Source organism: Balaenoptera borealis (assembly GCF_965194805.1).
Source record: "Balaenoptera borealis genome assembly, chromosome: 10".
Lineage (NCBI taxonomy): Eukaryota > Metazoa > Chordata > Mammalia > Artiodactyla > Balaenopteridae > Balaenoptera > Balaenoptera borealis.
Window position 1 is genome coordinate 57,174,372 of NC_138874.1, and position 17,634 is coordinate 57,192,005.

Genomic DNA, 17,634 nt, shown 5'->3' on the forward strand with positions numbered 1-17,634 from the left:
TTGGGGGAATGCAGCCTCCCCGCTCCAGCCCTCCACTCCTCCTCGTGGGTACCCCCACCCACAAACAGGTCTCAGGTTCACCAGGAAGAACAAACAAAAGGACGCAGGAGAGAGCGCTCCGTAAAGGGCAGCAGTTACAGACGACACAGAGGCCCGGCAGTCGGAGGCACTCACCACGGCCGGCTTGTTCCAGACGTTCTGCAGGCAGTGCTGCACGGCCCCGCAGTCAGACGCCGTCTTCACGTTCTGGCACCACACGGCCGAGCCTCTGGTACATTCTCTCAGGCCCAGGACGGGGCTGGCGAGAGCTGCAAGCATAATCAGTGTGAGGACGCGGCCCATTCCCACATACCAGGCCCACCTCACTTGCTTCCCCGGCATCAGGGGCCTTGGCATTTTGCGGGACACTAGGCTGGCCCCTCACCAGCTGTATGAGACACGAGCCACACAGCCAAGGAGCTGCGCTGTCACATATGTCACAGGGCTGGGAGGGACTAATCTACCTGGTTCACCGTTTTCCTCTCACACTATTTTTAAACAGTATCAGACAGATCAGTCCTTTTAATCTTTACCATCTTAAATTTCCATGAAGTAATGAAAGAAATCACAAGAGAAAAGACTGGCAGGTTTAAGAATAGAAGATTTTAACTTCTGCAGAAATGAAAAACAGCCAAAGTTAAAAAAATTGTAATGAGAACACAAAGAGTCATATCCTTATTACATAAAACAATGGCTCTTAATGTTGTTCTAGTAGAAGAGACCTTTTATAATCAATTGGGTGAGTTTTTGCACATAAACAAGGTTGCTAGCAAAAAACAAAACTACAAAGCTTGGATATCACAAAGTGTAAGTATGTCCACTCGAAACCAATTTGCACACACGGAGTTTCATCTATGGTGTAACAAGGAAAGGACTCGGGCAAAAGTCACAACCACAGAAATGGGATTAGGAAAAAAAAAACAGAAGAAAGGTTCAAGTCACCTGGAACCAAAGAAATGCAGGTTAAAGCAAGAAGGTACCATATTTTTAAAGTTAAAATAATAGCCAACGGAAAACAAAAACAAACAACCTTATCACCAAATAGTGATAAATTTGTGGAAAAAGATGCATTCTTATAAGGCTGACAGCAGTGTGACTAGTAAGTACTTCTCAAAATATATTAATATATTTCAAGAACTGAGGGAAAAAAATCTCTCTTCAAAAATCCACTTCTAATAAAACATTTTAGGGAAATCCAGTAATTCAAGAGGTAAAATACAATATGCCTAAGTATATATATATATATATATTAAGTCAAATTCAGGATACTAAAAAAAAGGCAGATGTAACCTGAATGGTCAAAACCAGAGGGAAAAAACTAGTGATATTCTTACCAAAATATTATGCAGTTGCTAAATATACTTATAAAAATGATGTATGTCAAACAGAAAAATATTCAAGAATATGAAATTGGGGTTGTACAAAAATCAGAAAATAAACAAAACAAGGTGGTTGGCTAAATTACTTTTTTAAATTCCCCATGTCATGTTGTTTGTGTGTAACTTTTAAAGAATATTTTATAAACTGCCCTGAGAGAACTATGGTATTCCTTGATTCTGGAACTAAAAACTGGGAAGAAAACTCTCACATTCACACCTCGCTAGGAAACAAGAGATTACATCGGGCCACATGCAGAAGGATGACTCCGCAGGGGTCAAACTCCAGCAGCTATCACAGGAGGGTTGAACTAACTTCTACTGTAAACAGAAAACATTTGGCTTGGGTCTGAGAAGAAAACCCCACAGCCACGTAAGAAACAGATTTAGAACCTCAGGAGTCATGCTGCATGTTACACACACACACACACACACACACACACACACACACACACACACACACACACACACACACACACACACACACACACACACCATGGGCTACAACACATGGAGGGCAGTGGGTGCTCTCTCTCTAGGAGAAGGAAGGAAAAGAAATACTCATTACTTTACTATTCAAGCTTAGCTATAGTTCCACAAACTGTTCATGCAGACACGGAGTCACAGGTCCCCAGAAAGCTTAAGCCAGATAATCTGCGCCCCTTCAGACACCACCAAACGAATTCTTAATCTGCCCAGATTACAGCCTTCTCTGCCCTTTTGCACAACCCACAACCAGTTCATGAACTCAAAAGAACTGGCCTCATTCCAAAAACTGTTGGTTTGGTCTGGTCTCTGTGGGAAAACACGTGCCAGATTGAAAACAGTACAACACTCCCCAGATGGTTAACCATAACGTAGCCAAGCTAGGCTGGGGCCTTCAGCCGTAGGTCCTGGGAGGTCAGAGGGGAGCAGAAGTCAAGTCACAAGGGTAAGGGCTCTGAGGAGTGAGGGGGTCACAGAGAAAGCCCCAGACCTGGCAGCTCCCACCAGCACTTCCCATGCTCCTCCCAGGTACTGGCCTCCCAGTTCTCCTGAATAGTACCCACTAAGTACACTGCCTGCTTCTACATCTGAATTAGGAGCTCGAATTATGAACAGGAGGCTACAAAATGAGTCTCTAGGCAAAGGAACACACAGTGATACACACTGAAGCCGGAAGGATGGACCTCAGCAGATAAAAGCAGGGCTCCCTGCACAAGGCCTGACCACCACTCTCCATCCTTACAAATACTCAGTCTGGGGATTTTCTCCAACCTTCCCAACCAGGAACAGCTGTAACTGACCAAAATCTATCAGGTTTCCAGAACACAATGCACTATCACAGGCCCAAGCAGCAAGAATACTTTGTAACTTGTTTACTCCCCCTAGGAACTTGAAACAGTAATCACCTGCTATAAAGACTTGTTAACTTGTTTTGGCCAGGCTATTCTGGACTAAAAAAGTAGCCCCTTCTATCTGAAATTAGTCCAGCTACTGCAGAACCCAAGGTCATTTCCCAATCCTAACAGTTGCTGAACGGTAACAAGCCCCCAACTCAGAACTAGAGGTAAAATATATGCCTGGTGGCCAATTGGGTAGACCTAAGAGGTCACCCAATCCAAGCCTAAAACAGATTTCACGGACACTAAGAAATGAAAACTGAAGTCCCAGCTCCTAGAAATTCAGTCCTTAGCAAGACCTCCCCATTCACCTCCAACCTAAAGCCAAATTCATAAAGGTGCATGTTATTAAAATGGTCTGTGGTGGGATTTCCTAAAATGACCCGAAACAACTGCGTGTCCTCAGGGTTGGTAATGAGGCTGAAACAAGCCTGGTGATGCCAAGTGCGCGACCTGCTGAGAGGTTCAGGGGCTTATTTCAGGAGCTGGTCTCCTGAGAGGGAATAAAACAGTGGGTCAGAACAAGTTTGGAACATAGATCCTTTCCTCAGAAAACGTACTAATACACAAAACCCTCACACCACTTCAGGGGGTTCTCAACACCTGTCCGGGGACTCCAGCTGGGGACTGAAAGCTCCCAGGGTAAGCATGGTTTTTCCCCACGGAAGTGGGAAAACAACTAAGATGAAGGCACAATTATCAACTCCATTGACTGGGACAAGCAGTGCCTTCAGGTGGGAGGGACAGACACAAGAACAATGGTGCTGTGTTGGCAGAAACATGGAGCTGCAAGGAGAATGCCCAACTGCTCGGGGGAGCCAGAGGTGGCTTCTTCAAAATGGAAACTGAACTGGCATCTGAAAGAGGGCAGCTGAAAGACTGGTGGGGCGGGGCGGGGGGAGGGGGATTCCTGAACATTCTGAGGGAGAGCAGTGATCTTTGCTGAAGGGAAAGAACACTTTTGTCTCTTCAGGAGCGGGGCTCCAGCAGACCTCAGGCCCACTGGGAAAGACCCCACCAGGCACTCATCCCTTGTGATGAGTGTCGCCCATGGTCCATGCTGTGGGCGACAGCTCGTGTTAGCGTCGCCCAGTTGTGACATGGCAGAAACGAGGGGGAGGTGGGGAGATCCAGATGATGGGCACCTAAATGGAGTGCAAGGCTCATCCCAAGAAGGCTGAGCAGGGAGCAGGGGCAGCAAGGGCTGAAGAAGACAGCTGGGAAAATGAAACTCTCTGGGTTAAATTTAAATGTGAAGTCTGTTGGGCTGAAGGAAAAAGCAGGGCAGCAAGAGCCAACAGTACAAGGACAGAGCTGGGGGTCAGCAGCTGCGGCGTGAGTGGACACAGGCAGGCAGAGCACACCTGCGCACCCTGCTTCCCGTGGGACAGGGACAAGCGCAGGGGAACACAGCAGGTCGGAAGGCGAGGCCCTTAGGAGACTGCAGGTGTTTAGCTGGGAGAGAGAAGGTTTCCGGGATACGCACAGTTACCTTCACAGGTGAAGGACACCTTCCACCTCTGACATGGGGGTGGATCTGCTCTGGGTGGTGGCTTCAGATCCCAGACCTCAGAGCGGTGGGCAGACGTGAAGGGAAGCAGACCACAGCTCAAGGTAAGGAACAGACTTAACATCCACAGGCTATAAAAGGGGAATCGGAGACTTCCCAGGTGGTCCAGTGGTTAAGACCCCACGTTCCCACTGCAGGGGGCGTGGGGTTTGATCCCTGGTGGGCAATTAGGATCCCACATGCCACACGGCACAGCCAGAAGAAAGAAAAAACTAAAGGAAACCTGTGAGAGATTAAGCAAGTTCTAACTAGTAAGTGCAGAGTCTCAACTTGAAGTCAGAGTTCTCACTCTGAAGCCTGAACTGTCCTCTAACCATCAAACTGATGCTTTAAAAAAAAAAACAAGGGAATGAGTTTGCTTGTTATGTGATGACCTCTACAAGAGTGGGAGCAACCAAGCAGAAACGAAATGCCCAACCGAGAGGGATTCTGTGTAAGAGGGATCCTGAGTGGTGAGCGGGGCTAGAAGACCTCTAGGGGCTACAAAAGTCTTCACTCTTATAATAATGAGGCAAATGACATTTTCAGTATTTACACATAACCAATATTAAAATTACCCTAACCTTTCTTTTGAGTTATTTCTCAAAACATCTTCCCAGCAAAGCTTTCATCTCTATTTTCATCTTCCCACACTGCCCCCAAAAACCAACTTCCTTCCCTGAGGCAACAGGCTGAACTCTAAGACAGTTCTTAGAATGTCTGCCTGACACCCCGGAGATTTCTGATTAAATCTGTCCTATTAAGAAGGATCACTGCTCAGGGTGAGGCAAGCACTACACTTCTTAGTTCAAGGGCCTGGCATTCGAGCCCTCAGTGACAAATGCTGGCGGGCTGGAGTCAGAGAAATGATCACTTCAGAGACACTAAAACCCCACAACCAAGTTTCATTTTATTAGGACAGGGTTTCAGTTTGTTTGTTTTTTTTTTAAAGACTTCAGTGGTTATTTCCTTAGGAAAGGGGTGGGTGCTCTGTTCCCTTCTTACTCCTAGGCTTAGAAGAAAATAAGCAGATGTGCTCTAAACCACTCCACATGTAGGTCATTTAACAAAGACAGGCTGTAGTGGAATTTTACTGTCTTGAGAACAGCTGCCATGAGCCGCATCAGTCATGGGCTTTGTGGCAGCTCTAGACTCTGACCAAAAATCCTCAGTGAGCCTGGGAGGGAGGGAAGGAGGGAGAGCTCACCATAGCCGTGTGTGTTTTAGGTGCTCTTACGATGACTTCTTAAGTGAGAAGGAGCTAAACCCCAAGTTTAGAGTGAGGCTTCTAAGGCAACTTACCCACCATCTAATAAGTTAAATGTTTTTCAAACACCGTATACTGAAAAGAAAATAAGATCTGCCTGCAAGTCCTGTCCAAATGACCCTAAGCAAATCACCATCCTTCTGAGCTTGTTTTTCATCTGTAAAATGAGGATGAAGCCATTGATCACTGGATTGTTTTGAGAAAAGAGATGACATAACTATGCACTTTCAACTGCCAGAGTATTACTCTCTCAACCATCATTCCTTATCATCATCTATCTCTCTGGTACCTTAATTTACCCACATTATCTCGACTCCCCTACCAGACTGACTCTGAAATCAGACAGTGAAGGTTCAGATCATGGCTCTACCACTTCCAGTCATGTGACCTTCAGACTTTGGTCTTCCAATCTGCAAAATGGGCCTATTACTAGTACCTACTCCAAGGGATTTGTAAAAATTAACCGACTGTACAACACAGTGCAGTGCTGGCATGCTACAACAGTCCAGTGAGCACTCTTACTATTATTATCCACAGTAGCAACTGGAAGACCTTTTTCACGTCTACCATCTTGCCCAGAACAGGTGTTCCACAAATAGCTGAATCAAGGATGTTCTATTTGCTTTCTCTACATTTAATCAGGTCATTAACTGGCAGCTCGAAGACCTAGAGAGCTGTTTCCCAACAACCTCAGAAGTTGTTGGTTACTAAATTCAAGACCCAGAAATCTCAAGGAGAGTGAAGCACAGGCCCCACTGTAATGAGCCCAGGAGTCGATACTGGTAGCTAGGAGCTAAACAAGAAGCCCCGCGTGTGCAAAAATGAGAGGTGCCCAGCGAAGCACTAGTAACACCACCAGTGAAAAGTTTTCAGTAATTCATGTAATTGGAGCTACAGGCTGATTGCCCTCCAATCCCAAGAAAGTTGCCACTTTTCACTGTTCACTGTTCCACTAAGAAGTGGAACCCACTTTTTAGAAAAGCCCCCTCAAAAACCTCTCCCTCTCTGGAAGGGCACAGAGGCAGTATGGCAACATGATCACTGCCCTGAGTGTTGGGGGTAGACAGATCTGACAAAACTCCTGCTCTGCTGTCTACTAAAGCCAAGCTTCAGAAAACTTACGCCACAATTATCTGCAAAATATGGAAAATAAGAGTGCCCTTGGGGCTTCGCTGGTGGCTCAGTGGTTAAGAATCCGCCTGCCAACGCAGGGGACACAGGTTCGAGCCCTGGTCTGGGAAGATCCCATATGCCGCGGAGCAACTAAGCCCATGCGCCACAGCTACTGAGCCTGCGCTCTAGAGCCCGCGAGCCACAACTACTGAAGCCCACGTGACAAGAGCCCATGGTCCGCAACAAGAGAAGCCGCTGCAATGAGAAGCCCGCGCACCGCAACGAAGAGTAGCCCCCGCTCAACACAACTAGAGAAAGAAAGCCCGTGCAGCAACGAAGACCCAATGCAGCCATAAATTAATTAATTAATTAATTAATTAATTAATTAACTTCCTTTAAAAAAAAAAAGAGTGCCCTCTTCTCAGGAATTCTGTGAAGATTAATAAGAAAGCACAGAAAGCACTGAGAGTGTCTGGTACTTATGAAGCTCAGTTAATTGTATACTGGATTGTTGTTAATGTGGACTTGAGGGAAAGGATGACAAAGGGAGGTGTTCACATTCTAATTTTTGTATATTGGCATAAATTAATTTTTTCTCATGTTACTTTTAAAATCAGAAAAAAATAGTTAAACCTTACAACCTGTTTCAGGGAACAATTATCGCCCAGTGTGGCACAGACCACAAGTTGCTCCCTTGTGGGAGCAATATCTATTCTCCACTCCTTTCAAAGGAATAGAGCCACAAATTCTTAGCTACATACATGGCTGCCAAAATAAAAAACCACATTTCCCAGTCCCTCTTGTAGCAGGGTCTGGCCATGAAACCACATTCTGGCTGATGGGATGTTAGTAGACGTTACTGCACTTTTAAAGCCAAGTGATGGCTGGAACTTTGGCAGCCATGATGGGCCATGAAGGAAGGGCCTAGACCTCAATGATGCAGAACACTGAGCTAGAAGAGCCTGGGTCTCCGAATTCTTTTGGAAGTAGAACCACTATGCTAGCCCTAGACTGCCTGGCTCCTGAACTCGCTATGATAGATGGGAACAGTTCAATCATAATTAAGATACCATTATTCTAGGTCTCTGTTGTCTGCAGTCAAACCTAAGCCTAACTATAATACCAGCTGAATCATCTACCTCATTCACCAAAATAGTCTCCAAATGACAAGTCTTTACTAAGGCTTACCTCCATTGCAGATATTTAAAAGTCCATGTACACCATATAATTAACAAAGATTTTCAAAACCAACCTCAGAATGAAAGGGATAATCATTCCTAGAATGTGTGTTTTATGCCCTATTTGTTAAAACAATCAGTCTTATTATTTTAGCCATATAAAATCTTTTTTATTCCTTTTAAATATTTCAGGTAACATATGCTAAATACTGTTCGAGTCTAATTATCAAAAAAAAAAGGGTAACAGAAAATGCAAGCAGCCTCCCAATCTCAACAATCAGAGCACACATTCCACAGGGCAGTGGATCTGCTGCCTGGGTAATGCATTGCCATGGCAACAAGCAGGTTGCTAGGAAACCAAGAGAGAGGAACCCCAGGAGAGGCAGTATCTACCTCAGGTCCCCCGCATTCAGACATTTCTCAGGAGAATTTGTGCACTTAGATTCCCTAAGAGCAGGAGATAACACAATGCACTCAACACTGACTACTCGATGAAACAGCTGGTGTCACAAATACCTTCGATGACAAAGAGCACTTGTCTCTTCTTTAGAGGATCTTGCTTTTGGAAAACATTCTGCAGAGCAGAATAAAAATACTGCCCATTTAATCATTCTGAATGGCATACACTTAGAGGCAGCCTGCCTTGATCTGGAGGAAGTAAGGTCCAAATAGTCCCCTTATCACAAAAGGAATCTGTGGCAATAAAGCTTTCAAGCTTGCTAGGCTGACATCCCATCACCTCTGGCTCAGATAAGCTATTATTTCTGTTACTTAAGACAAAGGTTCTTTCTTCCCTGCTTCTCCTCTCCCACTGCCCCCTTGCTTTTTAATTTTCCTCACAGGCCAGATCATTCTAGGACAAGAAATCAATCCACATGAAGAAAGCAACAGAATCCTCAGGTACACTGCCTTGTGTGATAACACACACTGAGGGGCAAGGCTGTGTGATCTTCTTAGATTGTAAAAGAATGATTCAATTTGGCATAATTAATTTTGGGAAGAGAAATTCCTATCTAGTTCATTCAAGAGCACTCCAGGGGTTCCCTGGTGGCGCAGTGGTTAAGAATCCGCCTGCCAATGCAGGGGACACAGGTTTGATCCCTGGTCTGGGAAGATCCCACATGCCGCGGAGCAACTAAGCCCGTGCGCCACAACTACTGAGCCTGCGCTCTAGAGCCCGTGTACCACAGCTACTGAGCCCGCATGCCACAACTACGCAAGCCCATGTGCCTAGAGCCCGTGCTCTGCAATAAGAGAAGCCACCGCAATGAGAAGCCCACACACCGCAACGAAGAGTAGCCCCCGCTCGCCACAACTAGAGAAAGCCTGCATGCAGCCACGAAGACCCAAAAATAAAATAAATATATTTTTAAAAAAAGAGCACTCTAGTCCTAACACAACACTGTAAATCAACTATACTCCAATAAAAAAAATTAATTAAAAAAAGAAAAAAGGAGCACTTCAGTCCAATATAAACTCCTGTCAGCAAAGCTCTTCTTCCAAAGTGTCAACCTATCAGGTGATGATCAGACATAAACTTAAATCACCTTAGATAAGATTACTCCACAACTGGACCATGAAGAAGCCCCTGACAGAAATGCCCAAGGTCCAGCCAGGTGAATGGGTACAGGCAGAGGTCAAAGGCACATCTGTATGGTTCTACACTCAGCCCAGGGTACAGCCCAGGAATCAATTCAGCCAGCCAGCCAGAAGCCGGCCCAGGCTCTATCCCATCCCTGCTAACCGGCTGGGTGGTCTCTGCACCCTTGAAGAAGACAATACTATGCTAAAAAAAAAAAAAAAAAAAGATTTCATGCAAACCCACTAATAAGGAAATTCAGTGTTCTGGGCTCATCGCACATGATTGTTTATTAAGTAAAAAGTTTCAGATACATGCAAGTGTGTCTACTATAAATGTCACTTTTGAGTACTTAATACTTAAAAGGAATACCACCTTCACTGGAAATGCTGAAATCTAAAATTCAGACCACAGCATGGATTAGGGCAGGATATGAGAATGTCCCCAGCATTCTGATTTAGTTGCTCTCACCTGAGAGGGCTGCTGTGAGGATAAAATGTTAAGCAAAAAGCACTTAGAACAGTGCTGGGTACACAATGAACTCTCAGGAAGTGTCACCTACTATGATGTCTGTAGTTCCCGCAAATCAGCTACACTGGTGGTTCACACTCAAAGCGTGGTCCACAGAACACTGAGGGTCTCAGAGATTCTTTTAGGGGGTCCATGAGGTCAAAATTCTCATAATAGTAATATGAAGATGTTAGTTGCCTTTTTCACTCATTCACTCAAAAATGAGCAGTGGAATTTTTCTGGAAGCATATGACATGTGACAGTGCAAAAGACTGAATGCAGAGGCAGCTGAAAATCCAGCCAGGTGTTAAAAAGATTGCAAAAATGTAAAATAAGCTGTTCTTCTCACTAAATAGGTTTATGTTTAGGAAAACAGCTATTTTTCATTAAAATCACAATATGTTAACATGCAATGGATTTATTTTTTTTTAAGGATTATTTTTAAAATTTTGTCAGCTTAATTTATAAGATGGTAGATATCATAGATATAACCCAGATTAACAAAAGCTCTTTGGGGTCTCTCAATGACTCAGGAGTATACAGGGATCCTGAGACCAAAAAGTTTGAGAACCACTGGGTTAAACATTTAAAAACAACTAAGTTCTGGAACTAAAAAGAGGGGAAACAACCTCCTCAAATTATAGCTGGTTCCCTTTTCAGATTTACCTCAAATCAGGCCCACCAGGGGTATCTTAGTTATGTTAGGGTCCTGTGTCCCTAACCTCTACATAAAATCCTCTCCAAAAGGCTCGGGCGGGGCGGTGGGGGCGGGGATTGGCTCTAACCTGGACATGAACTACTATTAAAAGCCAACACTTCACTTGAGTCCAAAGTCACTCTTGATTTGCAAACTCCTAAACACAATTTCTTAAAATTAGTTTCAGTTAATAAAAGAAAATGCTTTGTTTAATCGTGATAAAGATTTGGCACTACCAGCATTTAAGTTTCACGCACACCGAGCCACCAGCAGTTACTGAGCTTAAGTCCTCTTGCTACAGCTCACACCACGGTTCAGCAGGACTGAGCACCTATTACAGGCCAAACACTGCTGTACATGCTGCAGATCCAGTCAGTGACCACGACAACAAATAAAAACACATCATATGATGCCAGGCAGTGCCAAGTGCTAAGAAGAAAAATGAAGCCAAGGAAGAGCAAGACTAGGGCAGAATGGCACGGACATTTCAGGCAGAGCAGGGCGCAACTCTGGTAAGGCAACACCTAGGCACAGAGTAAACTACATGATTACCCGGAAAGGAAGATGACCCAGATAGGTAGAACACAAAATGCAAAGGTTCTGGGCAACAGTAAGTAAGCAGCCCTGACCTGATGGGAGAGGAAGGACTCTGAACAGCAGCCGAGGGCCAGGTGACATGACCTTGCAGAATAAACTTTAGGTTTTACTCCTAGTGAGACAGGAAAAGCCACATGACCCTCTGGCATCAGCGCCTGCACATGGAGACAGCATTCCAGCACAGCTGTTAAAGGAGTTCTGTTTTGTTTTTTTTACTGTAATAAGTGACATCACTAAGACTGGCCAAAAAACTTTCTATAACATCTCCTTCAATCTTATTTACGTAGTTTCCTGTCATATAAAGAATTTCTTTTCAAAAGCAGTATCTATCCAAATGTGGCCAGAATTTAATTTTACAATTTGGAAGTGTCATCAGAATCCATCTCACTTTTTCTGTGCCACAGATGTCCATCAATAGGTTTAACTAAATTGACACATCCATACAATAAAATACTCTGCAGCTATTTTTTTTAACAGCTGGGAGGTAGAAGGTGATTAAGAAGATAGGACAACTTAAGTGCAATGTGGTACTGTGGATCCACTCCTGGAACAGAAACAAGGGATTAGTGGGAAAATTGGTAAAATCCAAATAAAGTATGCAGTCTAGTTAACAGTAAGGTTAATTTCTTACTTTTGAAAAATGTACAGCGGTTATGTAAGATGTTAACAGTAAGGGAAGTTTGGGTTCAGGGTATATAGAAACTCACTGTACTAGCTTTGCAACTTTTCTGTAAATCTAAGATTATTCCAAAATTTTTTATGTTTTTTTAGAAAGGTAGTAGTATAGATCTATCTGTATTAGCATGAAATAACCTCTAAAGATACAAATAAAAGGAGAAATGCAAATGAAAACCACCTCACCCTTTTATCATGGCAAAATTTCAAGTTTGACATCAAATGTTAATATCGCAACTAAAAACCGCATATTCTGTGGGAACAGAAATTCCTAAAATCATTTGAGAGAGTAATTCAGCAATTTCTAATTAAGGTGAAAACAGATATACTCCACAACTCAGCAATTCTGTTCCTAGGTATATCCTCTAAGGAAATGTCTGTTCATGTGCACAAGAGTATTTATAGAAGCAGTTTGTAACAGAACAATAAAACAACTGGAAATAATCTAAATGTTTATCAACAGAATGGAGAATAAGTATGATATAAATGGAATACTGTAGTGTAGTGAAAATGGATGAAACAGATCTAAACTTTTCAAAATGAATGAACCTCACTAGCAAAAAAAAAAAAAAAACCTAACCCAAGAATATCTATTATTCATGAAGTGTTTAAAATATCCAAAACAGGACTTCCCTGGTGGTCTAGTGGTTAAGACTGTCGCTTCCACCACAGGGGGCAGGGGTTCAACCCCTGGCGGGGAAGTTCCGCAATGCCGTGCAGTGCGGCCAAAAAGGTAAAAAAAAAAAAAAAAAAAAAAAATCCAAAACAATACTACACATACCGCTGAAGATTACACATATATGTATGAAAGTATAAAGCCAGACCTGCAGGGGAATGATAAACACCAAGGCCAGGAAGGTGGTTATCTATGGAAGGAGGCGGGTTGTTCTATATCTTAACTAGAGTGTTATAGACATAGGTGTTCATTATCATTACTCTTCCACTTTTCCAGATGTCTAGAATGTTCCACAATTTTAAAAAAGAGCAAGGAGCGAAACAGTGTAATATGTGTTTGTGTTAAAAAGAAAACCAGAAGGGGAAATCATACACACAGCCACCTATAGGTAGCTCCGGAAGGCTCCTAAAGGAGCCGGTACCAGGCTGCCTCTGGGAAAGGCCCAGGGGACAGTGGTGGGAGGGAAACATACTTTTTACTCTATGCACTATTACACTGATGGAACTTGTTTACCGTGTGCAGTTATTATCTGAACAGTTCACCTCCACTGAGGGATGGGGAAACCAGACTGGGGCGGGGGGTGGAGAACAGACTTACCCCAGGTACCATGGTTAGGGACAACCAGCCTAGAACCTGAGTAGTCAGGTTACCAGGAACCAGCCCTGATCTGTTGGGCTGTTCTGTTAAAGACTGATGTATAAACCAAGAGTTTGGCTGCCTAGCCAAATTCTTTCCCACCTCCCTCCTGATGGCTGACGACCTACCCTAGTTTGTTTTCTGATCTGGTAATTATGTCCAACGTAACATATTTACAAGTCAATTTAGTTTTGTTTGTTGTTAAATTTACAACATCCAATGAAATGAAAGAAGGCAGGAGACATCACAAAATCAAGGGCAGAGACTGATTTTGTCCTTGTGCTGGTGGGACAAGGACATTAACAAACATGCTATTGTTTTTTTGTGGTTTAACAACAAACCCTATAGTACTTATTTACCTAAGCCTTGTCATACAGTAAGTTATAAAAGTATCACTACATCACTACATTATTAATCTCACTGTACAGATGAGGAAGCACAGTTTAAGAAAATTGCCCAAGGTCAGTCAGTGATGTGATAAAGTTAAACTTCTATTCTACAGTATCATCTCACTCCCATCATAAAGAATAATAAACTTCACAAGAAAACATGGAATTTTGACAGGTTATTTTTCAGTGCACAGGCCATTACCCAAGGCCATAATTGAGGTTATTTTCTGGAACTTCAAGGAACAAAAGTAAAGCAATGAGTGCTTTCGCCAACAGTCAAACTGTTCATCCCAATCACTGTATTTACCATAAGTTTTAAAATGATTTAAAAAAACAAAAACAAAAAACAAAACAGGCAGGGCAGGAAAATCCAGATCCTCCTTCCAGGAGGCAGAACCAAATAACTGGTGCCGGAAGCAAGGCTTAGAGTGACCTAGAATGCCTATGCTAGAAGACTGCTTCCGGAAGCTGCAGTGCACACTTGCCCAAGTGGCATGGTCTGGGCCTTGAGAGCTTCCCATGCCTTATTAGGTGCTTTCCCCCCGCCAGCAACACCCTGTCGCCCTTCCTCATCCCTATCCCGTTAAGCCACAGCCCAGCCATTCCAGCTTCAGAGCCCAAGAAAATGGAGGAGCAAGTTCTCCTTCCCCATCTAGAAAAATCCAGACCACCTGATCTAATACGCTTCAACTATCGTAGGAGGTATTGGATACACCTTGTTAAATGCAATTAAACCACTTACCAAATCCTTGTTATTTTCAGAGTAAAGTTGATTATTGACTAAAAATTGATAAACAGGGGAATTATCCAAATTCCTGGCAGGTGAGAACTGGAGTTGTTGACATTCAGCAGGCTGTGCTATAAGTTCATGTCTTGCATCTTAATAAAAATAAGCTATCAAATGAATATATATATTTGTACATAATACATTCTAGCATCCTTAGAGAGCTACCTGCCTCAGTGGCGGGTAAACAACATTCAGCTGGTTAGCCTCTACACAAGCGGCACTAACAGGGGCAGCTAAGTTTCAGGGAATATGTACCATATCCCAGGCACCAAGCCACTTGTTTTATACTTGCCACCTCATTAACACTGGGCCTGCCTTTTTCCACTAAAGGAATCACCCAACAGTATGTCCTTACTATATGATCCCATTTACAAAAAGCTCAAAAATAGTAGTTAGGTTTTTACATTTACAGTGCTAGAAGCTAACGAAGCGGTTTCCTTTGGGGCCAGTTAGATAGGGTAGTGGATGGGGAGGCACAGGGGCTTCTGGACGCTACTCCTTTACCTTGGGGGCTGCTTACAGTGGGCTTGTTCACTCTGCAGTAATACCTCAATTTGTACACTTAAAATGTGCATGTTTTTCTGTATGTAAATTACAGCCCAATAAGTTTGTAAAGTTAATAAGCACCTGGTGTTGATGGAAGGAAAAAGAGCAAGCAGTCAGGAGTCCTGGGTTCTGATTCTGACTTCCCCAGTAAATGGCCTACGACTTGGGGGAGTCATTTCTGGGGGGCCTCAGTGTCTTCACTCCTAAGAGGTTAGAGGAGATACTCTCCAGTTCTCTCAGTATACCATCACTGCCATTTCTTTTCCAGGTGGAGAAAAAGGAGGGGCACCTGGATGAGTAGGAAAACAACTCAAGAGCAAAAGTCTCTACCACCAGGACATCATTAAAACACAAAGCATAAAGCCTCTCCAGATTCAGGATGACACTCTCTGGTGCCACACTGGAACGGCAAGTTCTAAGCTCTCAGGAAGCAGATGATGGCTGCCGTCACTAGGCACCTTCGTGAACAAGCTCACTATCAATATTAAAAATTTTAGGAATACATTTCCAAAAAGCTACACTGGGGCCAGAGCTGTCAAGGCAAGCAGGCATTCATACATTGTGTTCAGAGCATGACCTTGGCATAATCCTAAAGCCTGGGCAGCAAGATTAGAACAAGGCCATTATTACACACTCCTATTTACCCAAGTGTTCAGGGGAAAGGGTATCTAGTCTAACTTAACAGTCTGGTTAGCCGTACTCCCATATATACCAGAGGAGGATTTTACACTTCCAAACAAACAATTAAGTCCTTTTCGTGTGGGTTGAGTGATTCAGAACTCTTAAGGGTCTCATGAGGAGTGACTCACTGCCAGTAAGAACAGTTTGATACTGAAAAACAAAAAAATCGTTTTCAATCAGTATAGAAAATTTAGAGACTAGCATTAGTTTATCATACTGACTATGGAATAAAAGCAGTATCAACCCCAGCAAGAAAAAGTTCCTTTGGTGACTATAAAACCAAAAATCTTTCTTTATAAGTTGACTGCCTTTCATAATCCACAAGTAAAGCAAGTTTAGGAGCTTGGTTTAAGTTTAGGAGCTTGGTTTAAACACCTTAAATCTATCTCACTTATAAATATCTTATTTGATTCCCATCAACTCTGTCATCCATTGCATTACTGTCTATTAAAATTTGGATTGCTGCATGAGTTAGAATGGAAGCTAGCCCTTAGATTACAGTTAACTAGAAACCGAAATTGAGGATGGGCCTGAAGATCAGGTTTATTGTCCTCAGTGGGCTATTATCTGAAAACATCCAGATTTGGGATCCTCTGTGTATTTAAATTAAAATCTGGCTCCAAGTCTGTCAACCTCACTCCTTTCCCTTTACCATGACGATTTAGATGAGGTTAAGAATATGAAGGCAAGAGTTGAGGGTGGAGGGTTGGTCTCGATGACATGGGAAGGGCACGGGACCCCCTTCTAATTGCAGGAAGGCAGTACAGCTGGTTCCCAAGCATTGCCTACATAACCTACGATGATTTTAACAACCATCAGTACTATTTCAGGACAATTGGTGGGTGTAAGAATACTCCTACGTACAACAACTTCTCAGGTACTTAGATTTTCCCAAAAATAAAGGCCACTGCCAAAACCAGCCAATGGCCGTGCAAGATGAAATGAGGGCTCCACTGCAAATTCATCAGGACAACAAAAACCCCATATTATCTTCAAGATGTAGGATCAAGAGTAAATATATATGCAAAGATAAACATTAATACAGAAGATATATTTATGTGCTTTCTGCAACTTCAATACTCTTAAAAACTGGGGCAAGTGAGGCCAAGGGCCAAAGTCTGTCCAGAAGTTGGGGCTCCAGTCCATCTCCATGACGTGCGTCCAGCACAAGCACGACACAGCTGCAGTAGGGGTCACCCTACAGGCCCACCCCGAGAGCTGGACCGGCAGCTTAAGGGAGCCCCAGTCCGCCAACTCAGGCCGTGAGGGAGACGCTACTTCCCCGGCCCCGCCCGCCTCGGATGCACGCCCGACCCCAGCCCCTAGGCAGCCAAGCTCCCAACCGCCTCCCGCCTCCAGCAGCCCCTCCGCCGCCCAGCAGGTACCCGGCTTTGCGCACGCGCCTGCGCAGAGCGCGCCCCTCACTAATCTCTATGGGGAGCGAAAGGGCGAGGCCCGGTACAGCCCGCTCCGGGACTAGCGGGCTGCGTCCTGCGGGATCCCCTTTCCCAGGCTGGGGGTCCCAGGGCTTACCCGCGCCAAGGAGGCTGGCCAGAACCAAGAGGGAGTACATGGCGCCTCCTGACTCCGCAGTCTGCAATGCAGAGCGTCAGCTGATCCTCAGCGAATATAAACCTGCCCCGCCCCAAAGCCGCCCACCGCGCAGGCGCAAGCTCTGTCCTGGCCAGGCGGCCCGAATTCTCCCCGCAGCCTGACTCAGCGCCGCACAGGGCGCCTGCGCAAAAGGAAGGCTGGGAGGAGGGAGGAATGTGGAGGCCGAGAGGATTGAAGGAGCATGGGAGGAGGATAAGGAGACGGAAGGGAATGGAGAGGTCATCAAAGAATACATAAATGAAGAAGTCAACGTTAGGGATTTTATATATATATATATATATATATATATATATATATATATATATATATATATATATATATATATATATATAAATATATATAT

At 44.0% G+C, this 17,634-nt stretch overlaps 1 protein-coding gene across 2 annotated transcripts in view; it reads right to left on the reverse strand.

Moving 5' to 3' along the window:
* Positions 1–17,368, reverse strand: part of PSAP (prosaposin) — a 32,308-nt gene extending 14,940 nt beyond the window's left edge. For both annotated transcript variants that reach the window (XM_082407242.1, XM_082407241.1), the window contains exons 1-2: positions 17,211–17,368; positions 175–308 (exon numbers count right to left, since the gene is read on the reverse strand). In XM_082407242.1, coding sequence (XP_082263368.1) covers positions 175–308; positions 17,211–17,250 — 174 coding nt within the window. In that variant the 5' untranslated portion in view covers positions 17,251–17,368. The remainder of the gene's footprint in view (positions 1–174; positions 309–17,210) is intronic.
* Positions 17,369–17,634: the final 266 nt, after the last annotated feature.